Source organism: Oryza brachyantha, chromosome 1, assembly GCF_000231095.2.
Source record: "Oryza brachyantha chromosome 1, ObraRS2, whole genome shotgun sequence".
Taxonomy (NCBI): Eukaryota; Viridiplantae; Streptophyta; class Magnoliopsida; order Poales; family Poaceae; genus Oryza; species Oryza brachyantha.
The window spans coordinates 25498172-25514847 of NC_023163.2; the positions used below are offsets into that span (position 1 = coordinate 25498172).

Here is a 16676-nt window from a genome sequence, read left to right on the forward strand (position 1 = left end):
AATTTATGAGATTATATCTTTTATGAAAGTTTACCATATTTTGTTTTCATACCTTGCTAGAACTTTACGCTGGGGGTGGGGGGTAGGGGATTTTTATTAAATAAATATTTTAGCAAGTAATTTTATTATTAAACCACGAGACAATTTTTTTTTCTAAAACTGAACCTTTTGACCACGCCAATGTTAATGACGTGGCAAGATAACGTTGTCACATAACCTGATTGGGGTGGCAGTATTGGCACGCCAATGTCCGTGGCGTTGCCACGCCACCGACAATGACGTGGCAAGCCGTTTCACCATGCTAATGTTGGTGGCGTGGTGAAAAGGTACATATGATGAAAATATTTTCTCTAGAGGTTTAGTAATAAAATTATTTATTAAAATGTTTAAAAAATAAAAAAAATTGGCGGAGGGGGGGGGGCAGTGGGGGGAGGTTGGAGGGGGGTAAACCTCTAAAAACAATTATAAGACGAAAAAAACAAATGCAAGGGTTAAGTAAGTTGAGAACAAGGGAAGATAGTCTTGCAGGAACGTGATAAACTTGTAAGGGTAAATAAATACTTATTTCATTATCGTTTAGTCTGCCTTAGATACAAAGAGGCTGGTATGAATATGAAAAAAGAAACACGGGGATATTTGATATAGGAAAAAAAAGTCAATTATACTCCCCGTACTGTTATATGAACACTTAACGACCGTTTTTTTTTTTGCTCAGTTTACACCATGAACCATTGAAAACGGTTCACGCTTTACATCCCACGTGATTTCTCCTTTTTTATGTATATAATTTATAGTTCACGCTAAAATTTTAGTAGAAAAATAGATTCATTAAAAACTTACCACGAGTCAATGTTTTTAGAAAAAAAAATCTCTAAACATAGGTTGTAAGTACATAATATCGCTTTAAATATCAATATTTTAAAGTCCAAGCAAACAATCATGAGAAAAAATTAAAATATTTTTGAACTTTGATAATTGTATCATTTATTGGTCTAAAATTTTTAGTGTAAAATACAATATGATTGAAGAGTAACAAAAATGAGAAATGCTATTAATGTGTAGAGTGAACTATTTTTAATAGTTTAGGAGTAAAACAAGCCAACAATAATAGGGGTTAAGTGATTCAACTAATTATTTCAAGGGAGTAAAATGGACTTTTTGGTCATTGGCAGAGAAAAAACATTAGGGGTATTTCTTTATGAAAGGAGAGGGCAAAAAGAACAGAGAAATGAAAATAAAATAAAAAGGGAGAAAGGGAATCCAGTTCAATATTTGAATGTCAAACAAAAACAACAACCTCGCCTATAAATACTCTCCTCCCTACCCCCAAAACTGACACCAAGAAGGCAGGAACTCCAGTTCAGTACACAACCCCCTCTTCCCCTCCTTGCTCCTTCCCTTCCCTTCCCAGATCTTCAGCACCTGGAGCTCCGAAGGGTTTCCAATGGCGGTGAAGGTCTATGTAGTGTAAGCATCCTCGCCACTGTCTTCTTCTAATTGCTGAACCAATTAAACACTGTTACCGTTTGCATCGTCGAATTCCTTTTCTTCTTTCAAAGAAAACAACCAAATTAATGTCTCTATATAGAGTATTCCTCTATAAGATTACGAACAGCCGCAAATTCGTTGGGGGAAGAACTCTCAAGATGAAGTAGCTCCGATTCTTAGTTATTTGGATGCCGCACGGATTTGGTTATCATCTCAGTGTTCGTAGATAAGATAAACGGGTGGGCGCAAGTGATTCGGGACAGCTAGTCAATACGTACAGCTGATTTGATCGCGAGAGGCAGTAAAGAAGTCGGAGGAAAATTAGACTTTTGGTACTCCACTGTTGATTTTGGCTGTCAGGGTCTCAATCATGATGGTAGGTTTTTGGTCCTCGATGGAATTGATTCCCTTAATGGGGCCAAATAGTGGTGGGCTCCGGCGATAATGTGCTCCTCTTTTCTTCCTTTTTTTATGCACACCTGTGGGGTTCTCTCCCAATTTAATCAACTCTGCTAATTGTCTCGCATACTGAAATCAGTGTCACTATTAGGTTAGCTTCTGAAGTTCTGTAGCATCGGTGGCTCGGTGCATTCGGATACATTTTTATTTAAACTCTAGATTAGAATATTGAAAAGGAAAATTATTGCCTGGTATGTTTAGTTGACAATCACACTCTTCTCTTACAGCATTTACACTTGTTTCTATTAGATTGAGCTCGAAGTAATGCATTCATACTGTTGTGGAAATGGTTTACTTTAAGTCACATGTGTAGATGAAATGTCTTGCAATGGCAACCGGGAGATAAAATTTCCCCATTTTCTCCTACCACTGTGAAATTTAAAGTATTTTTAACCCGTCGAAATTTTCAAATCTTTCTAGTTTTCGTTTGGGTTATTGGGTAAGTTCTTGCCATGCTTTTGTTTATGTATTGAAAATGGTGTTTGCTGTGTACAACGACGTGGGGGTGTAGAGGCCAGACTTTTTAAATCCATCATGTAAAACAATGCTGTTATTGTACTTTTGGTGTCACCGCTGATGTCACATTTTGCTGATTTTCAGCTTTTTAATTTGTTACCCATCATGTGGAATGTCTTTTCCTTATCTTTGTGGAAAATTGCGATTTATGTGGATGTCTTTTTTTATGATGTGGGTTTCCCACCAGAAATCCACTATTGCAGTTATATCATAGATGGTACATTAATATATGCTACCTCTGTTGCTTCCCACTGCCATATTAACAATACGTATCTTTTATGTGATGTGCAACCTAGGAGAACCATTTATTTATATGCCCACAAAAACTAATTATCTGTAATATTAAAGTAAATTATCCTAGGGACCATATTTTATTACCCAATTTTCATTTTAGAACACTCTTCAACTTATCTTTTTTACTACTTTGGACCGAGTAAATTCGTCATTGCTTTGGTTTGGACCACCCCGGAAAACCTTTTTGGCCATGTATGACGTCTATTTCGGCAAATTTATGGACTGCATATAGGTGGGACTGCATATACCGGAGCCAATGTGTTTTATGTTGTTGTTGTCTATTTAAAATTTGTTCACGGTGGTCCAAAATGTGCAATAATGGCAAATTCACCCCATCCAAAGTGAAAAAGATAAATTTAAAGGATGTTCAAAGTGAAACATAGGTAATAAAATATGGTCGAAAGTTTAATTTATAAAATTATGAGCAGGAAGTAACGTAGGCTTCTGGATATGAGGGTTCTTTAGCACTGGCTTCTGTGGCATGCTGGACTTGAATATAATTCTCCAGAAGGTTTTCACACTTGGGTGAATGGAGCTAAAGCGATATCTTTAGCAGTTCTATATTTTGATTCATTGACTACATTTTAATTGCAAAAATATTTTGTACAAGTCAGATATCTTCTCACTGTGTCATGTATCCTTCCAATGATCCAATCACAAGATGTTGGTTAAATAATTCAAGCAGATAATGTGTACTTACAGCACTGCCTAATGCAAGTTTTGATCTTGATGTTTGGTTACTCTGCTGATCGGGACTCCTTAACTACCAAAATGATGAACTTAGGTCGCTCTTAAGATTGGAAGCAGGTTGATATTTTAATGCACACTTACTCCTCGAAAACAAGTTGGAAGCAATTTAACAACATACACATTTTTTTCAAAGGTTCTTAGCTGTAATTTAACAATATACAGATTTACAGACTCACTATGTGTAAGATATCTCTTCCAGAAGTAAAAGAAATGTGAACGTAATGTGAAACTAATATTTTCTTCTAGAAGTAGGAAGAGAGACTGACGCTAAAATTTTCATTCTTGTTATCAGGCTCTCATTAAATTTGAAACTATGGTAGGGTGCTATAGCATATTAGTGCAAAGACATTAACTATGTATTAACATGAAAATTAAGGCAAAGTCATGATATGCCAATCTGATGTATAAACAACCTTTGTACTGTCACATGACAGATCAACACTTACTTAACACCACATAATTGATGTCTTGATTATTCTTTTAATGACTTGCACAGTGAATTTGATTCCGCAGGTACTACTCTATGTATGGACATGTTGCTAAACTAGCTGAAGAGATCAAGAAGGGTGCCTCTTCTGTTGAAGGTGTTGAGGCTAAAATATGGCAGGTTGGTCCCAATCATTTAATAACGTGGTTCATCACCATATTACTAAGTTCTATTGAGACCGCAGGCACCTGTCGGGTTAATTGCCTCCATCGAAATTTTTAAACGTTCAAATGATCTAACATTAGAACGGTTATCATGAAGCAGGATGTTGTGTTCTAAGTTTGCCGCTACTGCCTTTGTTTTTCATATAATTTATCACTTATCATTCTGCACTGCAAGGTTCCTGAAATCCTTCCGGAGGAAGTGCTTGGAAAGATGGGCGCACCTCCTAAGCTCGATGCGCCAACGATCACACCGCAAGAACTTGCTGAGGCAGATGGAATCCTATTTGGGTTCCCTACAAGGTTTGGCATGATGGCTGCACAGATGAAAGCATTCTTTGATGCAACCGGTGGCCTCTGGAGGGAGCAGAGCCTTGCAGGCAAGCCCGCTGGCATCTTCTTCAGCACCGGGACTCAGGGCGGTGGTCAGGAGACTACACCGTAAGTGCTGTTCCCCGCATGTTTGCGATTCAAAAACAAAACCCATGCCCGAAGGGAAAGAACATATATAGTTGATCTCACTGCACCGTTTGATTTTGTCGTAATTATCCCCAGGTTGACAGCAATAACACAGCTGACTCACCACGGCATGGTGTTCGTCCCGGTCGGGTATACCTTTGGTGCCAAGATGTTTAACATGGACGAAGTTCAGGGTGGCAGCCCGTACGGCGCCGGCACCTTCGCCGCCGACGGCTCGAGGTGGCCGACGGAGGTGGAGCTGGAGCACGCCTTCCACCAGGGGAAGTACTTCGCGGGCATCGCGAAGAAGCTCAAGGGCTCCGCTTGATCTCTCCACTGCGCGATTCACGCACACATCGTGAGGCATTTCTTACAGCTCCACACCATACTCGATATACAGTCGATAGCTTTGTCTCTCTGTTTTGTGGCGTTACGTTCCTCGAGGCTATCTTGCTTCTTTCTCCATTTAAACTTCTCGTAGCCATATGCATGATAGTATGATTTCTATTATACGATTTGGTCAGCTGGTTGTAATTTGGATTTTGGAGTACATTTTGTTGCGTTCCTGATTCCCCCCCCCCCCCCCCCCATCATATATATTGCCTGATTATTGTACTGGGAAAACTCTTGTGAGCCACTCGTTACTGCTTCTGCTGCCTTTGCTTTTTGGTCAAGCTAATCGCAGCATCTGCTAGACGCCATGGTAATATCGGGACATCTGTAGGCAATCGATGATGGTCCATTGGGCTGGATCGCAGCAGATTTTTGTGGGCCTTGTAACGGAAAATCTCTCGCGGCGGCCGTGATGGGTTCATGGGCCTTGATCCGGGCTACGTTACGGTAGTCGGTAGAGGCCCGGCATGATTCCAACATCGAAGTCGAAGCTGGCACTGACCTCACGTCACCCTGACGGTAAGATGAGGTCGGCGAGATCTATATAGCCTGCCTTCCTCTGCACGGGAGGGAGTGTAATAAGGAACGGCTTTAGCTCAGCGGGCATGCTAGACATAGAACATGTTAGAGCAAGTACAATAGCATGAATCAGCAGATTCCAAAAAATTACATGCCAGCACAATCCTATATGAAAGGGAGAGAATTGAGAGAAAAGAAGAGAACAGACGCTTAATCTATAGTCGGGTGGTAGCACCTGAAAATACGGTTGAAAGCAGGTTTTATGGGTCCCACAGCTATCCAGGCGATCTCCTGCTTCCCATTTGATCCACGCGGCGAGCGAACACAGCGGCACACCAGCGGAGAAAAAAAAAAGACGCCGATGCTTGTAGCCATCTTGTAACTGATACATTGTATGAGTTAGCTCTTAGCTGACTCTTGATGACATGGACAAATATTGGAATAAGCAGCAACTCTTTTATTGATCATGCTCTGTAGGAGTACTCCTGATTAACTGTGCTGTAGTGATAACGCGTACTGCTCCTGCTAAAGGGTCAAAATGCACTCAGAGTAATCTCGTACATGTAGGAGCTATAGGTAGGCCGGCGGCGACTCGGTCTTGGATGAGTGTCCGCTACGTGGATTGGCCACTGGGCGGTGGCCGGCGAGCGCCGGCGTGTACCGGGCATTAGACGTGCGGGGCCTACGCGCTCACCACGACCACGCTCACATGGGCCACCAGTTGCAGGCGAGGCGGCATGGCTGATGGTCCGCGCGGACGGAGGGGAGGGGCGAGGCGAGCAGGCAGGCATGCAGGCAGGCAGAGAGAGTGGCAGCTACGGTCGAGTCGTCAGTGCAACAGGCAGGCGGGCTCACGCGGTCGCAGACAACCGGGAGATCACCCCTCTCCCCTGGATGATGATGAGCAGTAGGTCCACCACTTTCGCACCGCGAGCTCGTCTGCTAGCGGCGGAATCGATCGATCGCCCGGCCGTTACAGTACTCTCTACTCTGTAGTCTGTAGTAGGAGTAGCCTGACCAATTGCCACCGTATTTTCACCCCTTTCCATGGAAAAGAAGAAAGGAACTACTTTATACTTCCTCCGTCCTAAAATAAATCAATTTTTCACTTTTTATCTTTAATTTTTGATTCTTCGTCTTATTCAATTTTTTTATTGATATTTTTGTTTTTATTAGATGATAAATTATAAATAGTACTTTACGTGTGACTAAATTTTTTTAATTTTCTAAAAATTTTTCAAATAAGACGGATGGTCAAACGTCGAACATGGAAAGCGAAGAATTCATTTTTTTTAACCGAGGGAGTATATATTCAGACTGGCAGCGCGCCTCTGTCAGGTCCAGGCTTCCGCTATGTTTAGCCTCATCGATGGCGTGCTACGTCTCAGAAATTTTTGGCTGCTGGCCTGCTGCTGCTGCAAGCAGGTCCCCGAGCCGATCAACACCCTGCGCGCGCGCGTGCATCTTTGCTAGACAGTACTTGCTGGTCTCTAATACTAGAATCTCTCGCTATCCAAATGAAGGTTAGATAAGGGAGCATACGACGGTTCTCCCCCGGTACTAATCAAAGTTTTCCCGTTATTCGTACACACATTTCTCAGACTGTTAAACAATGTTATTTTTAAAATTTTCTATAAAAAATTACTTTAAATAATCATATTAATCTATTTTAATTTTTTATAATTAATAATTAATTAATTATGTAGTATATATTACTATATTTTTCGTCCGGGCCAACTGGACCGTCGCCGAACGCGGCTTACAGATGTGAAATTTCGTACTCTAGTGTTTCTACCAGAAGCTATTCAATTCCCACGAGAATAGACATTCAATCATGTACTCCGTGCTAACATCCAGATCACTGCACAAATCTCTCTGGTAGTTTAATTAAAGGACCACCTTTGATATTAACTAGCATCATTTATGTAGCATACTGTTTCTAGTCCTTGTTAACATCCTTCAAATGGTAACCAAGGGACACCACCAATTGTAACTTGGCACGAAAAGTGATACTGTTCTCGTTATAGTTTTGATTTCTTTTGGCACCTCTCTAAGGACCATAAATGGTACGTCTACAGTGATGCAGAGATTTGGACGTCAATTCTATTATGTTAAAAAAACTTATAAAGTTTAAAACATATTTTTGCCCATCCAATCCTCCACGTAACAACTGCTTATTTGAGAATAATTAATTATCTCTATTATATTTTGTATTTTTATTATATTTAGTTATAAATGATGCTAGCTAGTAGGTTTATACATATATACCAGTTATGATTGATTTATACCATTGAATGGATTAAATCTCTGATTGACAAAGCTATAGCTGTCAAGGTAAGGTCCAAGGTGTTGTGTTAATTGGAATATGTTTCAGTAAGATAATAAGTGACATACTGGCCCGCTATAAGAATGACTCAAATATTCAGTGTTCTAGAGAATTTTCAATTAATTAAGATCTAAGCAGTGGGTACACCGTGAATAGATGTCACTAAGAGTGATTTTACGGTGGTCGATGAGATAGCATATTTTCAGCGTAAAGTTTGATTCATTTTGATATATCGTACTAATTACACTAAAATATTAGGTGCTTTGGTACCTATCAGAACGTAAAAATTCACAAACTATATGTTTTAATAGTAGGTAAGATTACCTTGCTTCTCATTCTTTAGATATACTCCACATATATATTAAAATATACAGGGCCCATTTTGTTACGCTGGGGTAAGATTTTGAAGAAACAATCAAAGTATCATGATATAATTTTTGACACAAAATTAATATTACTTATTCTTATTCAAATTTACTTTCTTGTTATTATATTTTTGTGCCGCATAAATGATATATACTAATAAATTTATTTCTTGGTTAAAATCTTGTCCAGTAAAACAAAAATATTTTGAAATAAAGGGAGTGCATGTTAGCTAGCTAGGTACTTGGACATTAATTCCTAATGGGAGTAGTATTTTAGATGATGCGGCAATAGATTACTCTTTCTATCTTAAAATGTAGCTACACAGTACATGATGCTCCACATGTTAGAACTATGAATCCAAACAGATGTATATTCAGATTCACGTTGTTATGATGTTTCACATATTATCCTAGATAGTTATGTTCTAAGATGGAGAGAATAATTAAATAAGAAATTAAGAGAGTGAAGTGTCTCTTACACGAGACATAAGACATAGCTTACACACACAAAACAAGGAGGTAGACTTTTCAAACAAATATGACCAATTGTGAAAGTAAGAGATAATTAGTGTTAGAAGAATATTAATTTGTTATTGGGCCCACTTATAAACACTATGCATTGAGAAAACTATTTCTGTAGTTGTATCAATATGGCATAAATGAAAGATAGAATTGCCCATTGCGAATGCTCTGAGTGCTTAAAGATGTTTTAAACTACAAATCGATTAACAACTATTCATGATGACTAGTATATGTCAATCATTTGCATTGAACAACCTTCTTGCCTCATAAATTAAATGTTAGCACCTGCCCCAACCATCCACACACACAATTCAGAAAACCAATCTGTTTATATACAGCGCTACTACAGCATTGTTCCTTGGCAAAGCTGCGTATACACGTACGAGTGTTAGATGCCCCATAGACAGGCTTGCAAACTTTTCCAGCATTTTGTATATATTATATCATTTATGTTAGCCTGTCTTTGAAGAATCGACCCCTATTATCATCTCTCCCTATCTCTTTTCCTTTCCAAAACATCCTTTGATTGCTTCATTGCGTGAATGATTAATTATCCCATTGCTTTTCTTCCGAGTGAGTCTTAGCTACGTACTAAAATTGCATCTGATTTAGCGACACATGGCTTTGCTTTCGCTTCAACATTTTGTGTGTTGTTTTGTAATCCATTCCGGGCCTCCGGGGACGATGTACACATTGCTTAATTAGAAGGTGTAAATCACTAAACTATTACCTATATCTACCTAAACGTGCCCCCGAATGTTGGGTGCCAGAACTCCGGTACCGTCTCGCTCGCCACCGTGTAAGTGCTCGCCACCGGCACAAGGCACAGGCCTCGGCTGCGGAGATCCGGCTTCGCCTCGCCGGTCTCCTTACTGCTCTCAGAACCCTAGCTAGGTGCAAAAAAATGCCATGAGCATATGCAGCCAACCAGTACATGAGATTAACACTACTGATGGATAAATAGAATCGAAATTCTGTACCTTCTGCTGGAAGTGCTGCAATGGGTTCCCATTCTTCAGGTAGGGCGAGCTCAAAGACTGCAGATTGTTGTTCAGTTCAGTGGCACGTATTAGTGATGAGAAAATGTGTTACTAGTAAGGAAGGCAGACAATGTCAATTTGAACGGTACCCACCGCAACTTGTTCGTGAAGGAACTTGATGTATTCGATGGCCTCGTGAAGAACCGATGCGGTATCGGTCTAATAAAAGTACGAAAAAAAATCAAATTCCATAAGTTAGATCATTATCAGAGATGAGTTGTAGTACAAGAGAACTTTGTTCTCTCCGGTAATTGGAACGGAGAAAATTGATTACACAAAGAACCTGTACCTTTCCAAAAGGCGAGACTAGTTGCTGGAGCGCAGTGATTCTGTCTCCCAGCTTCTCTTTCCTCACCTGCATCGCAAAAGCAAGCAGGAAAGGAGAAATTTTTTTTTAGCAATCCAAAAGCCATCATCCATCGATGCTTGCACAGAAATATCAGTAATCATCAAAGCAGCAACAAAAAGAGATGAAAGCTTCGACAGGATCAACAGATCGTAGTGGAGAACGTCTGACTGCATCACGCCGGCCCGGCCTTCCTCACCTTGAACGTCGGCAACGGCGACGGCGCCTCGATCCGTGGCCTCTTCGCTGCTGCCGCCGAGTCCGAGACGCTCTTCCTGCCCGCCGACGAGCAGGCGTGTTGAGCCGACCCTGAATTTGACTACACGGGAAACTGAGGCAATGAGCCTATGAGTTTAAACGAAACCCTAGGCGGCAATGGCTAGCTGCCACTAGGGAGTAGTTAGCTAGCTGCATATACTTACGTCGTCTTTAATTACCTTCGCCATGAGGGTGTTGGCGTTAGAGCTGCAGCTAGGCTTGGGCTGCATGGCCTGCAAGAGAAGCTGCGACGGCGGCGGCGCACTGCCGAAAGGCAGCTGGTAGCTGCCGGACAATAATTGCATCTGGGCAGCCGCCGGCAACGTCGACGGCCTCGGCGTCTGCGAGAACTGCATCGCTGCCGCGTCGTCGTAGCTTGCCGAGTGCTGGTAGTCCCCGAACGTTGTCGTGATGTTATGCGCCGCCCCCACTGGCTCCCCCTCCCCGGAGTCGAACGAAAGGCCCTGCAACTGCACCGTTCCGTACGGCGCCGACGCTAGGGACGACGCCTTATCGAGCAACAGGCCTTGGCCCACGCCCATGTCCCTGAACGGATTGTTCATCACGGTCTCGTCGATCACCGTCGTCTGGGCTCGAAATGATCTCGTCGATGCCGCCACGTCGTCTTGGAGCACGGCGTGAAAGCTAGCGTCGCTTCTCCCGCTCCTGATCACAACTCATGCAACAGGGATCCTCAGGTACACACACGCGGGCGTTGTATGGATCGAAATATGTGGACGATCAGATGAACATGGAGACTTACAGGAAGGCCTGCGTCCAGTCCATGTGCGGATCACCAAGAGAGGAGGCCACATCAGATAGAGGCTGATGATGGGTGGCGCTGCTCCTGCTTGGGTCTTGGAAGGTTACGGAGCTCGTCGACTCGGCGACGACGGCCGCGGCGGGAGACGTCCAGCCGCAGGAGACTCTGTCCGTGAGCGGCGGCGCCGGCGCCGAGCACGCCGACGTGCCATGGCTCCTCTGGGACGACGACGCGCTCCACCACTCGTCGGCCATGGCGGTGGAGGGAGTCGATCGACCGATCGGTCTCTCCCTGTCTCTTGTTGTGATGTTGTTTTGCTTTGAGCTGCAGCAGCGGCAGTAGGTTGGATGGAACGAGGGGGAAAGGGGCAGAAGGAATCTGGGTATATATGAAGGGTACAGGGTGATATGGGCTGTAGCATTGGCAAGACTTGTGCGAGGGAGGGAGGGAGGGAGGCTGACCTTTGGGATGGGACCAAACGGGGGACCTATATAATGGTCATCAGGTCTCTTGCTTTTCTCTTTTCAGTCTCCACGCTGAGAAAGATTTTATTTTACTTGTCTAATTAATAGATTATGCCTGCTAATTCGCTATAGCGATATGTTTCTCACCTCATGAAGTTTTAGTAAAGTGAACATCTGGGATGGGGAGATAACAACCTGTTAGCAATAGACCATTAGCATGTTCCCGTACGTACTGTGAGTTGTGAATCCCTTTTTAAACACTATATTGGTGCAATTTAAGGTATTTACCACATCATCAAAAGATAATTGTTGCTTGGTTTGTTGGTATACCAGTGTGATCAGAATGATCATTGACTCGTTAACAAGAAGTTGACAGCACCGGGCTATTATGGAGCCACGTACAAGCGTAAGTGGGCCAACTCATAGAGCTTGACTTTAGTACTCTCTACAGAAAACTGTTCTAAGCACACGAGTATATGTCCACCGGTGCTTATACGTCATCTAAATAGTCATCAAAAATATATGTTTTTATAAGATAGATTAATATGAGTTATATCACTCCACAAACATGCAAGTTTAAATTTAACTTTTACAAGTTGTAGCAAAAAAAAAAAATAAACTGAAACTAGTATACGCACATTCACAATTATTTTTGTTACCACATATAGAAGTCGAATTTAAACTTGCACGTTTATAGAATGATATAACTCATATTAATCTATCTTTTCTTTTTTTCATATTTTTTATAACTATTTAGATGACATGCAAGCAACGGGCGGACATCTACCTGTGTGCTAAAAAACTGTGTCATACTCTCTGCTAGCAGTATTCTACCACCAGTATTACCATCGATACAAAAATCTTGACCATTGACTTAAAGTTCTACTACCAGTAGAGAAAAATTCTACTATATGTAGTTATTGTGGTAGTATTAATAGATCTAACCCATTAGATTAGAAAAAATAAACTGTCTAGATTAGTTATCCTACCAGTAGAGAGCATCACAAAACATTTAACTCATAAACCCCAATTGGCGTATAAGCAAATTTACAGGTTGGCCACATGAAAATTATTTGTGTGCCTTTAGTTTACATTCAATTCTTTTGGTGTCTTCGGGTTCTGCGCTTTATTATATTATTTCTCCATGATCCTTAAGAAGGTACCACTATTTTTTATGTAAAATTTGGAACCTTCTATTATCTAAAATATCAAGAGGTACTAAATTTTATATAGAAAACAGTGATACCTTCTGGTACCTTTTCAAAAATGGTAAATTGCTCTTATACGATAGATTGAATAAAAATAGAAGGAATGGAAGATGTCGTTGCTGAAGATAACTAAGCAAACTAAGAGGTGTGGTTTTCCAACTTATAACGGGTCGAATGTGTACTGGCGTGGGCATAACTGTGAGCCCGAGCCGAGTTACAGCTGGTTATCACTTCAGGGGTTTATTTAATTTTTCTCTCATTGACCTTAGAGCGCGCGAGGTTTGATTGTTAGTAATTTTTCTTTGAGTATTTGCTTGAGTACAAAGGAACATGATGTAGTTGCTTTACTCATTTGTAATAGCACGACGGAGATGGTTAACTCACTCATGGCCTTCCGTCATCACCACAAATTAACCATGTCCATTTTTGCCACCATTACTAATTGCTTGTAGAAAGGTTCTTGGACGCGTGTTCTTTTTCTTGTGAGACATCACGAGGAATCCGGACAATCATGTAACAGTTTGTGTAACGGTTGAGTGTTGACTGCTAGTACTGAACTGCACTCCCAGCTTGTAGGCTCGGTACACCTAATGTTGATTTATAGTTGCCATCAATATTTTTTTCAGCTAGATATAGATATATACGTTTAAGGGGAGAAATCAGTCACTAGCCATGTTTACTCTCAACTAGCACATTGTCCGTTTGTTGCTATAGTATTGTAATTAAAAAATCTCATTAACCCATTATATATTACTATCACTTTTCAAATATTATCTATTAATTGATGTATATATATAGTCCCTTAAGTATCTTTTTTATTTGTATATAAAGTAGTGAGTTGGTGGAGGATGACTGACGGATGGATTCTTTGGTACCTTTTGAAAAAGAAAAAGATAAGAATCAGTGATAGAGTAGCGACAGATTCACCACCACTATTATTTTTCAAAGAAATATAGAAATACCTTGGTCACGAGAAAAAGGTGTTAATATGTAATTCGTGTAGTTAAACTCTGACGTTTAGTAAAATAATACAGCTGAAATAAATACTTTGAATTTTTGAATTGTATGGTAATAACGAGCGCAATATTATAATACACAATCTAAAGTTTTGTCAAACATATCGCGAAAATAATGCCGGATTATTTGAGATCATATGTATGTTGAACCTGAAAAGTAGTAGTAACTACCAGGAGGGTAGCATGTACTTCATTCGGGTTCTTTTATTTGACACTGTACGTTCGTCAATTCGTTATATTTAAGTTTTTTTAAATATACAAAATTATAAGTCATACTTAAAATAACTTTTAATAATAAAACAAATTGCACCAAAATAGTTAATAATTATATTTTTTAATGAGACTAATAATCAAACATAACTTTAAAAATCAACAGTGTCAAAAAAATAGATGTAGTTTTTGGAACATAAGGTTTTTATGCAAATATGTAAAATTATAAGTCAAGGTAACTTTAAAAATAAAATAAATCACAATAAAATAGTTAATAATTATATATTTTTTGAATAAGACAAGTAGTCAAATATAACTTCGAAAGTCAATTATACCAAATATAAAAAGTAAGGGGATCTTTCACTTATACATTAGGTCACTTATTCATCTACAACTAATGCAAGACTATTCAACAATCTTTCCTTCACATATTGGTACCCCTCCATCATTCATCATCTATTCACCGTACACGTAAGATCCCTCAGATAACAGGTCCGCGGCACTCTTCGGAGCTTAACGCCCTAATGTATCCATATCCATCGAACCATTGATGTTATAACAAACCTTGATATTAATTGTTGGATCATAAAGAGACTTCCAGCTTGCCAATGAAATGAGGAGATCTCCGACTTATATAGTAGTTCCCTTATCCTTCAACAACCCATATGAGAATATTCAGCGAGTAGTATGTCCCTCAACTCACTATTTCCGACAGATACACTGCATATTATTTATTGGTAGTTATTTTGTCAAATCGCAAATCCGTTGTCATGTTTTAGGCCCTTTTGGAACAAACAATTTGTGCAGGAATTTTTAGGAATCGTATGGCAAGATTTCCTACTTGGTCATTCATAACAAAGAACTGAGGTTGCAAGCATCTTGTAAAATTCCTACGAAATTGGCTCAGTACAAGAGGGCATCAAGCAAAACTTTACTTAAGTATTTCACTCAAATTACTATATATGTTTTTCTTGCTATCTATCTGCGGTTTATTGGTGACTTTTCTTCTACCTGTTTCAATGCAAGGAATTTTCATTAGGTAGCACTGGTCCTGAAATAGCTGGGTGTATAATTCTATTTATTGGCGAGTTTACAATATTCCGTATATTTCCTATGAAATCTGCAGTTTCAATGCAACGAATTTTCACTAGGTAGTACTGGTCCTGAAATAACTGGTTGGATATTGGTGAGTTTACATGCATGTACGGTACATGCATATTCGTGAATTACACCGATCGAACTTCCCTCAGAAACACTGTTATCGGTCGCAACTACATTTTGTTTGGAAAATAAACCTTTAGGTTGGACAGAGATTGCAATGTTTTGACACACCTGTTACCTAGTAATCGAATTAACTTACTGCTACACGAGCTTCATGCATGGCTTCTTTCTGAAGACGCCGCAGCAGCTGCATGTGGCCCTTTCTGCGTCAATGTCAAATTTTATCGGCGGAGAATCGATTTAGTTGGTCTAGGTCTAAATCACTTAGGCAGAAAGTTCGACAACATCTCCATCTATAGTTGTGCAGGATCAAACTGCAATTTCTCTGACTGGAAACCAACCTGCGAAAGACATTTCAAACTGTATGATATGCCAAGTACATGCGTGATACAGAGTACGCCTACGGTCTTTATCTTTTCATTTCTGCTTGTGTTTATAATTTAAAATTTAAAATTTAAACTTAGGATTGATTTTGAGATTTTTATCATTGTTTATTTTCAGCATTGACTTTTACATCCATATGAACCTACACATAAAAGTTTTATTTACAAATATGTTATATTTTTTTAAAAAAATAAACGATCAACAACAATCCCCCAGGCCCCAGGGGGTTTCATACTAATTCATCACCAAAGAAGTGTAGAAAGCACCGCTGGTTAGAAAGACTACTGCTTGATTACATAGTTCATTTAACGGTAAGATTATTCCTTGTGTAACAAGTGCTTCAATTTTTGCTCTTGACACAATGACACGCTTTAAAATATTCCCAGGTATTGCTTCATCAAGAGGCCATCTCAATAGGACCACAAGCTAGTAGGGGAAAATAGGGGACCTTCTACCCATCATGGCATCTTGCCTCCAAATTTAAGATCTAGATCACTAATTTCGTCCAAAAGGCATTGGTCTCTTGAAAGCAGGGAAATGCAAGGTTCATCTTGCTTCAGATGTCGACCCAACTCGATCAAGCCTTTTTTTTTTTTGATGTGGGTAATGGGCTATAGTCTCATCAATCAGTAATTCCTCGTATGCCATTCATTATGTGCCCACTTGGTAATAGTCCATAGTATATATTATCATGAAAAGTTTTACGATCGTTGAGCAAGTACCTTGAGATATTAATTTTTAGTGTAAAATTTTAGTATATTGAGGTAAATAACACCTGAAAGAACTAAACTTATACATTAAAAATATGATATCATTTAAAGGAGGATAAAAGAAACTCTATTATCGTATATCATATTACTACATATGTTCCAAAAATATAAGGATTTCTATAATATTTAGTTTAGACTAAAAAGATGTCAATAAATTCATTTTTTAGTCATGTTAGTTGTTAATTTTTAAAATTTTAATTGAATAGATAATCTTTCTAAACATCTGATTGGCTCTAACAATATTGAAATGATTGAAA

At 39.7% G+C, this 16676-nt stretch overlaps 2 protein-coding genes across 4 annotated transcripts; one reads left to right on the forward strand and one right to left on the reverse strand.

Annotated features, from left to right (window-relative positions):
* Positions 1-1324: 1324 nt before the first annotated feature.
* LOC102700476 (NAD(P)H dehydrogenase (quinone) FQR1-like) lies at positions 1325-5175 on the forward strand. Of its 2 annotated transcripts, none has more exons than XM_006644750.3 (4): positions 1325-1467; positions 4021-4114; positions 4334-4596; positions 4711-5175. In XM_006644750.3, exons 1-4 carry the CDS (start codon positions 1445-1447, stop codon positions 4940-4942), a joined length of 612 nt encoding a protein of 203 aa, XP_006644813.1. In that variant the 5' UTR covers positions 1325-1444; the 3' UTR covers positions 4943-5175. The 2 variants fall into 2 exon arrangements, with proteins under 2 accessions (XP_006644813.1, XP_006644814.1); XM_006644751.3 differs by having other exon boundaries at positions 1335-1467; positions 4004-4114.
* Positions 5176-8989: 3814 nt separating this feature from the next.
* LOC102700940 (transcription factor bHLH123-like) lies at positions 8990-11459 on the reverse strand. Of its 2 annotated transcripts, none has more exons than XM_040529987.1 (7): positions 11147-11459; positions 10563-11049; positions 10325-10444; positions 10069-10134; positions 9873-9938; positions 9720-9776; positions 8990-9625 (listed from the first exon to the last, which is right to left on the reverse strand). In XM_040529987.1, exons 1-7 carry the CDS (start codon positions 11398-11400, stop codon positions 9476-9478), a joined length of 1200 nt encoding a protein of 399 aa, XP_040385921.1. In that variant the 5' UTR covers positions 11401-11459; the 3' UTR covers positions 8990-9475. The 2 variants fall into 2 exon arrangements, with proteins under 2 accessions (XP_040385921.1, XP_040385920.1); XM_040529986.1 differs by having other exon boundaries at positions 10548-11049.
* Between the last annotated feature and the right edge of the window lie 5217 nt (positions 11460-16676).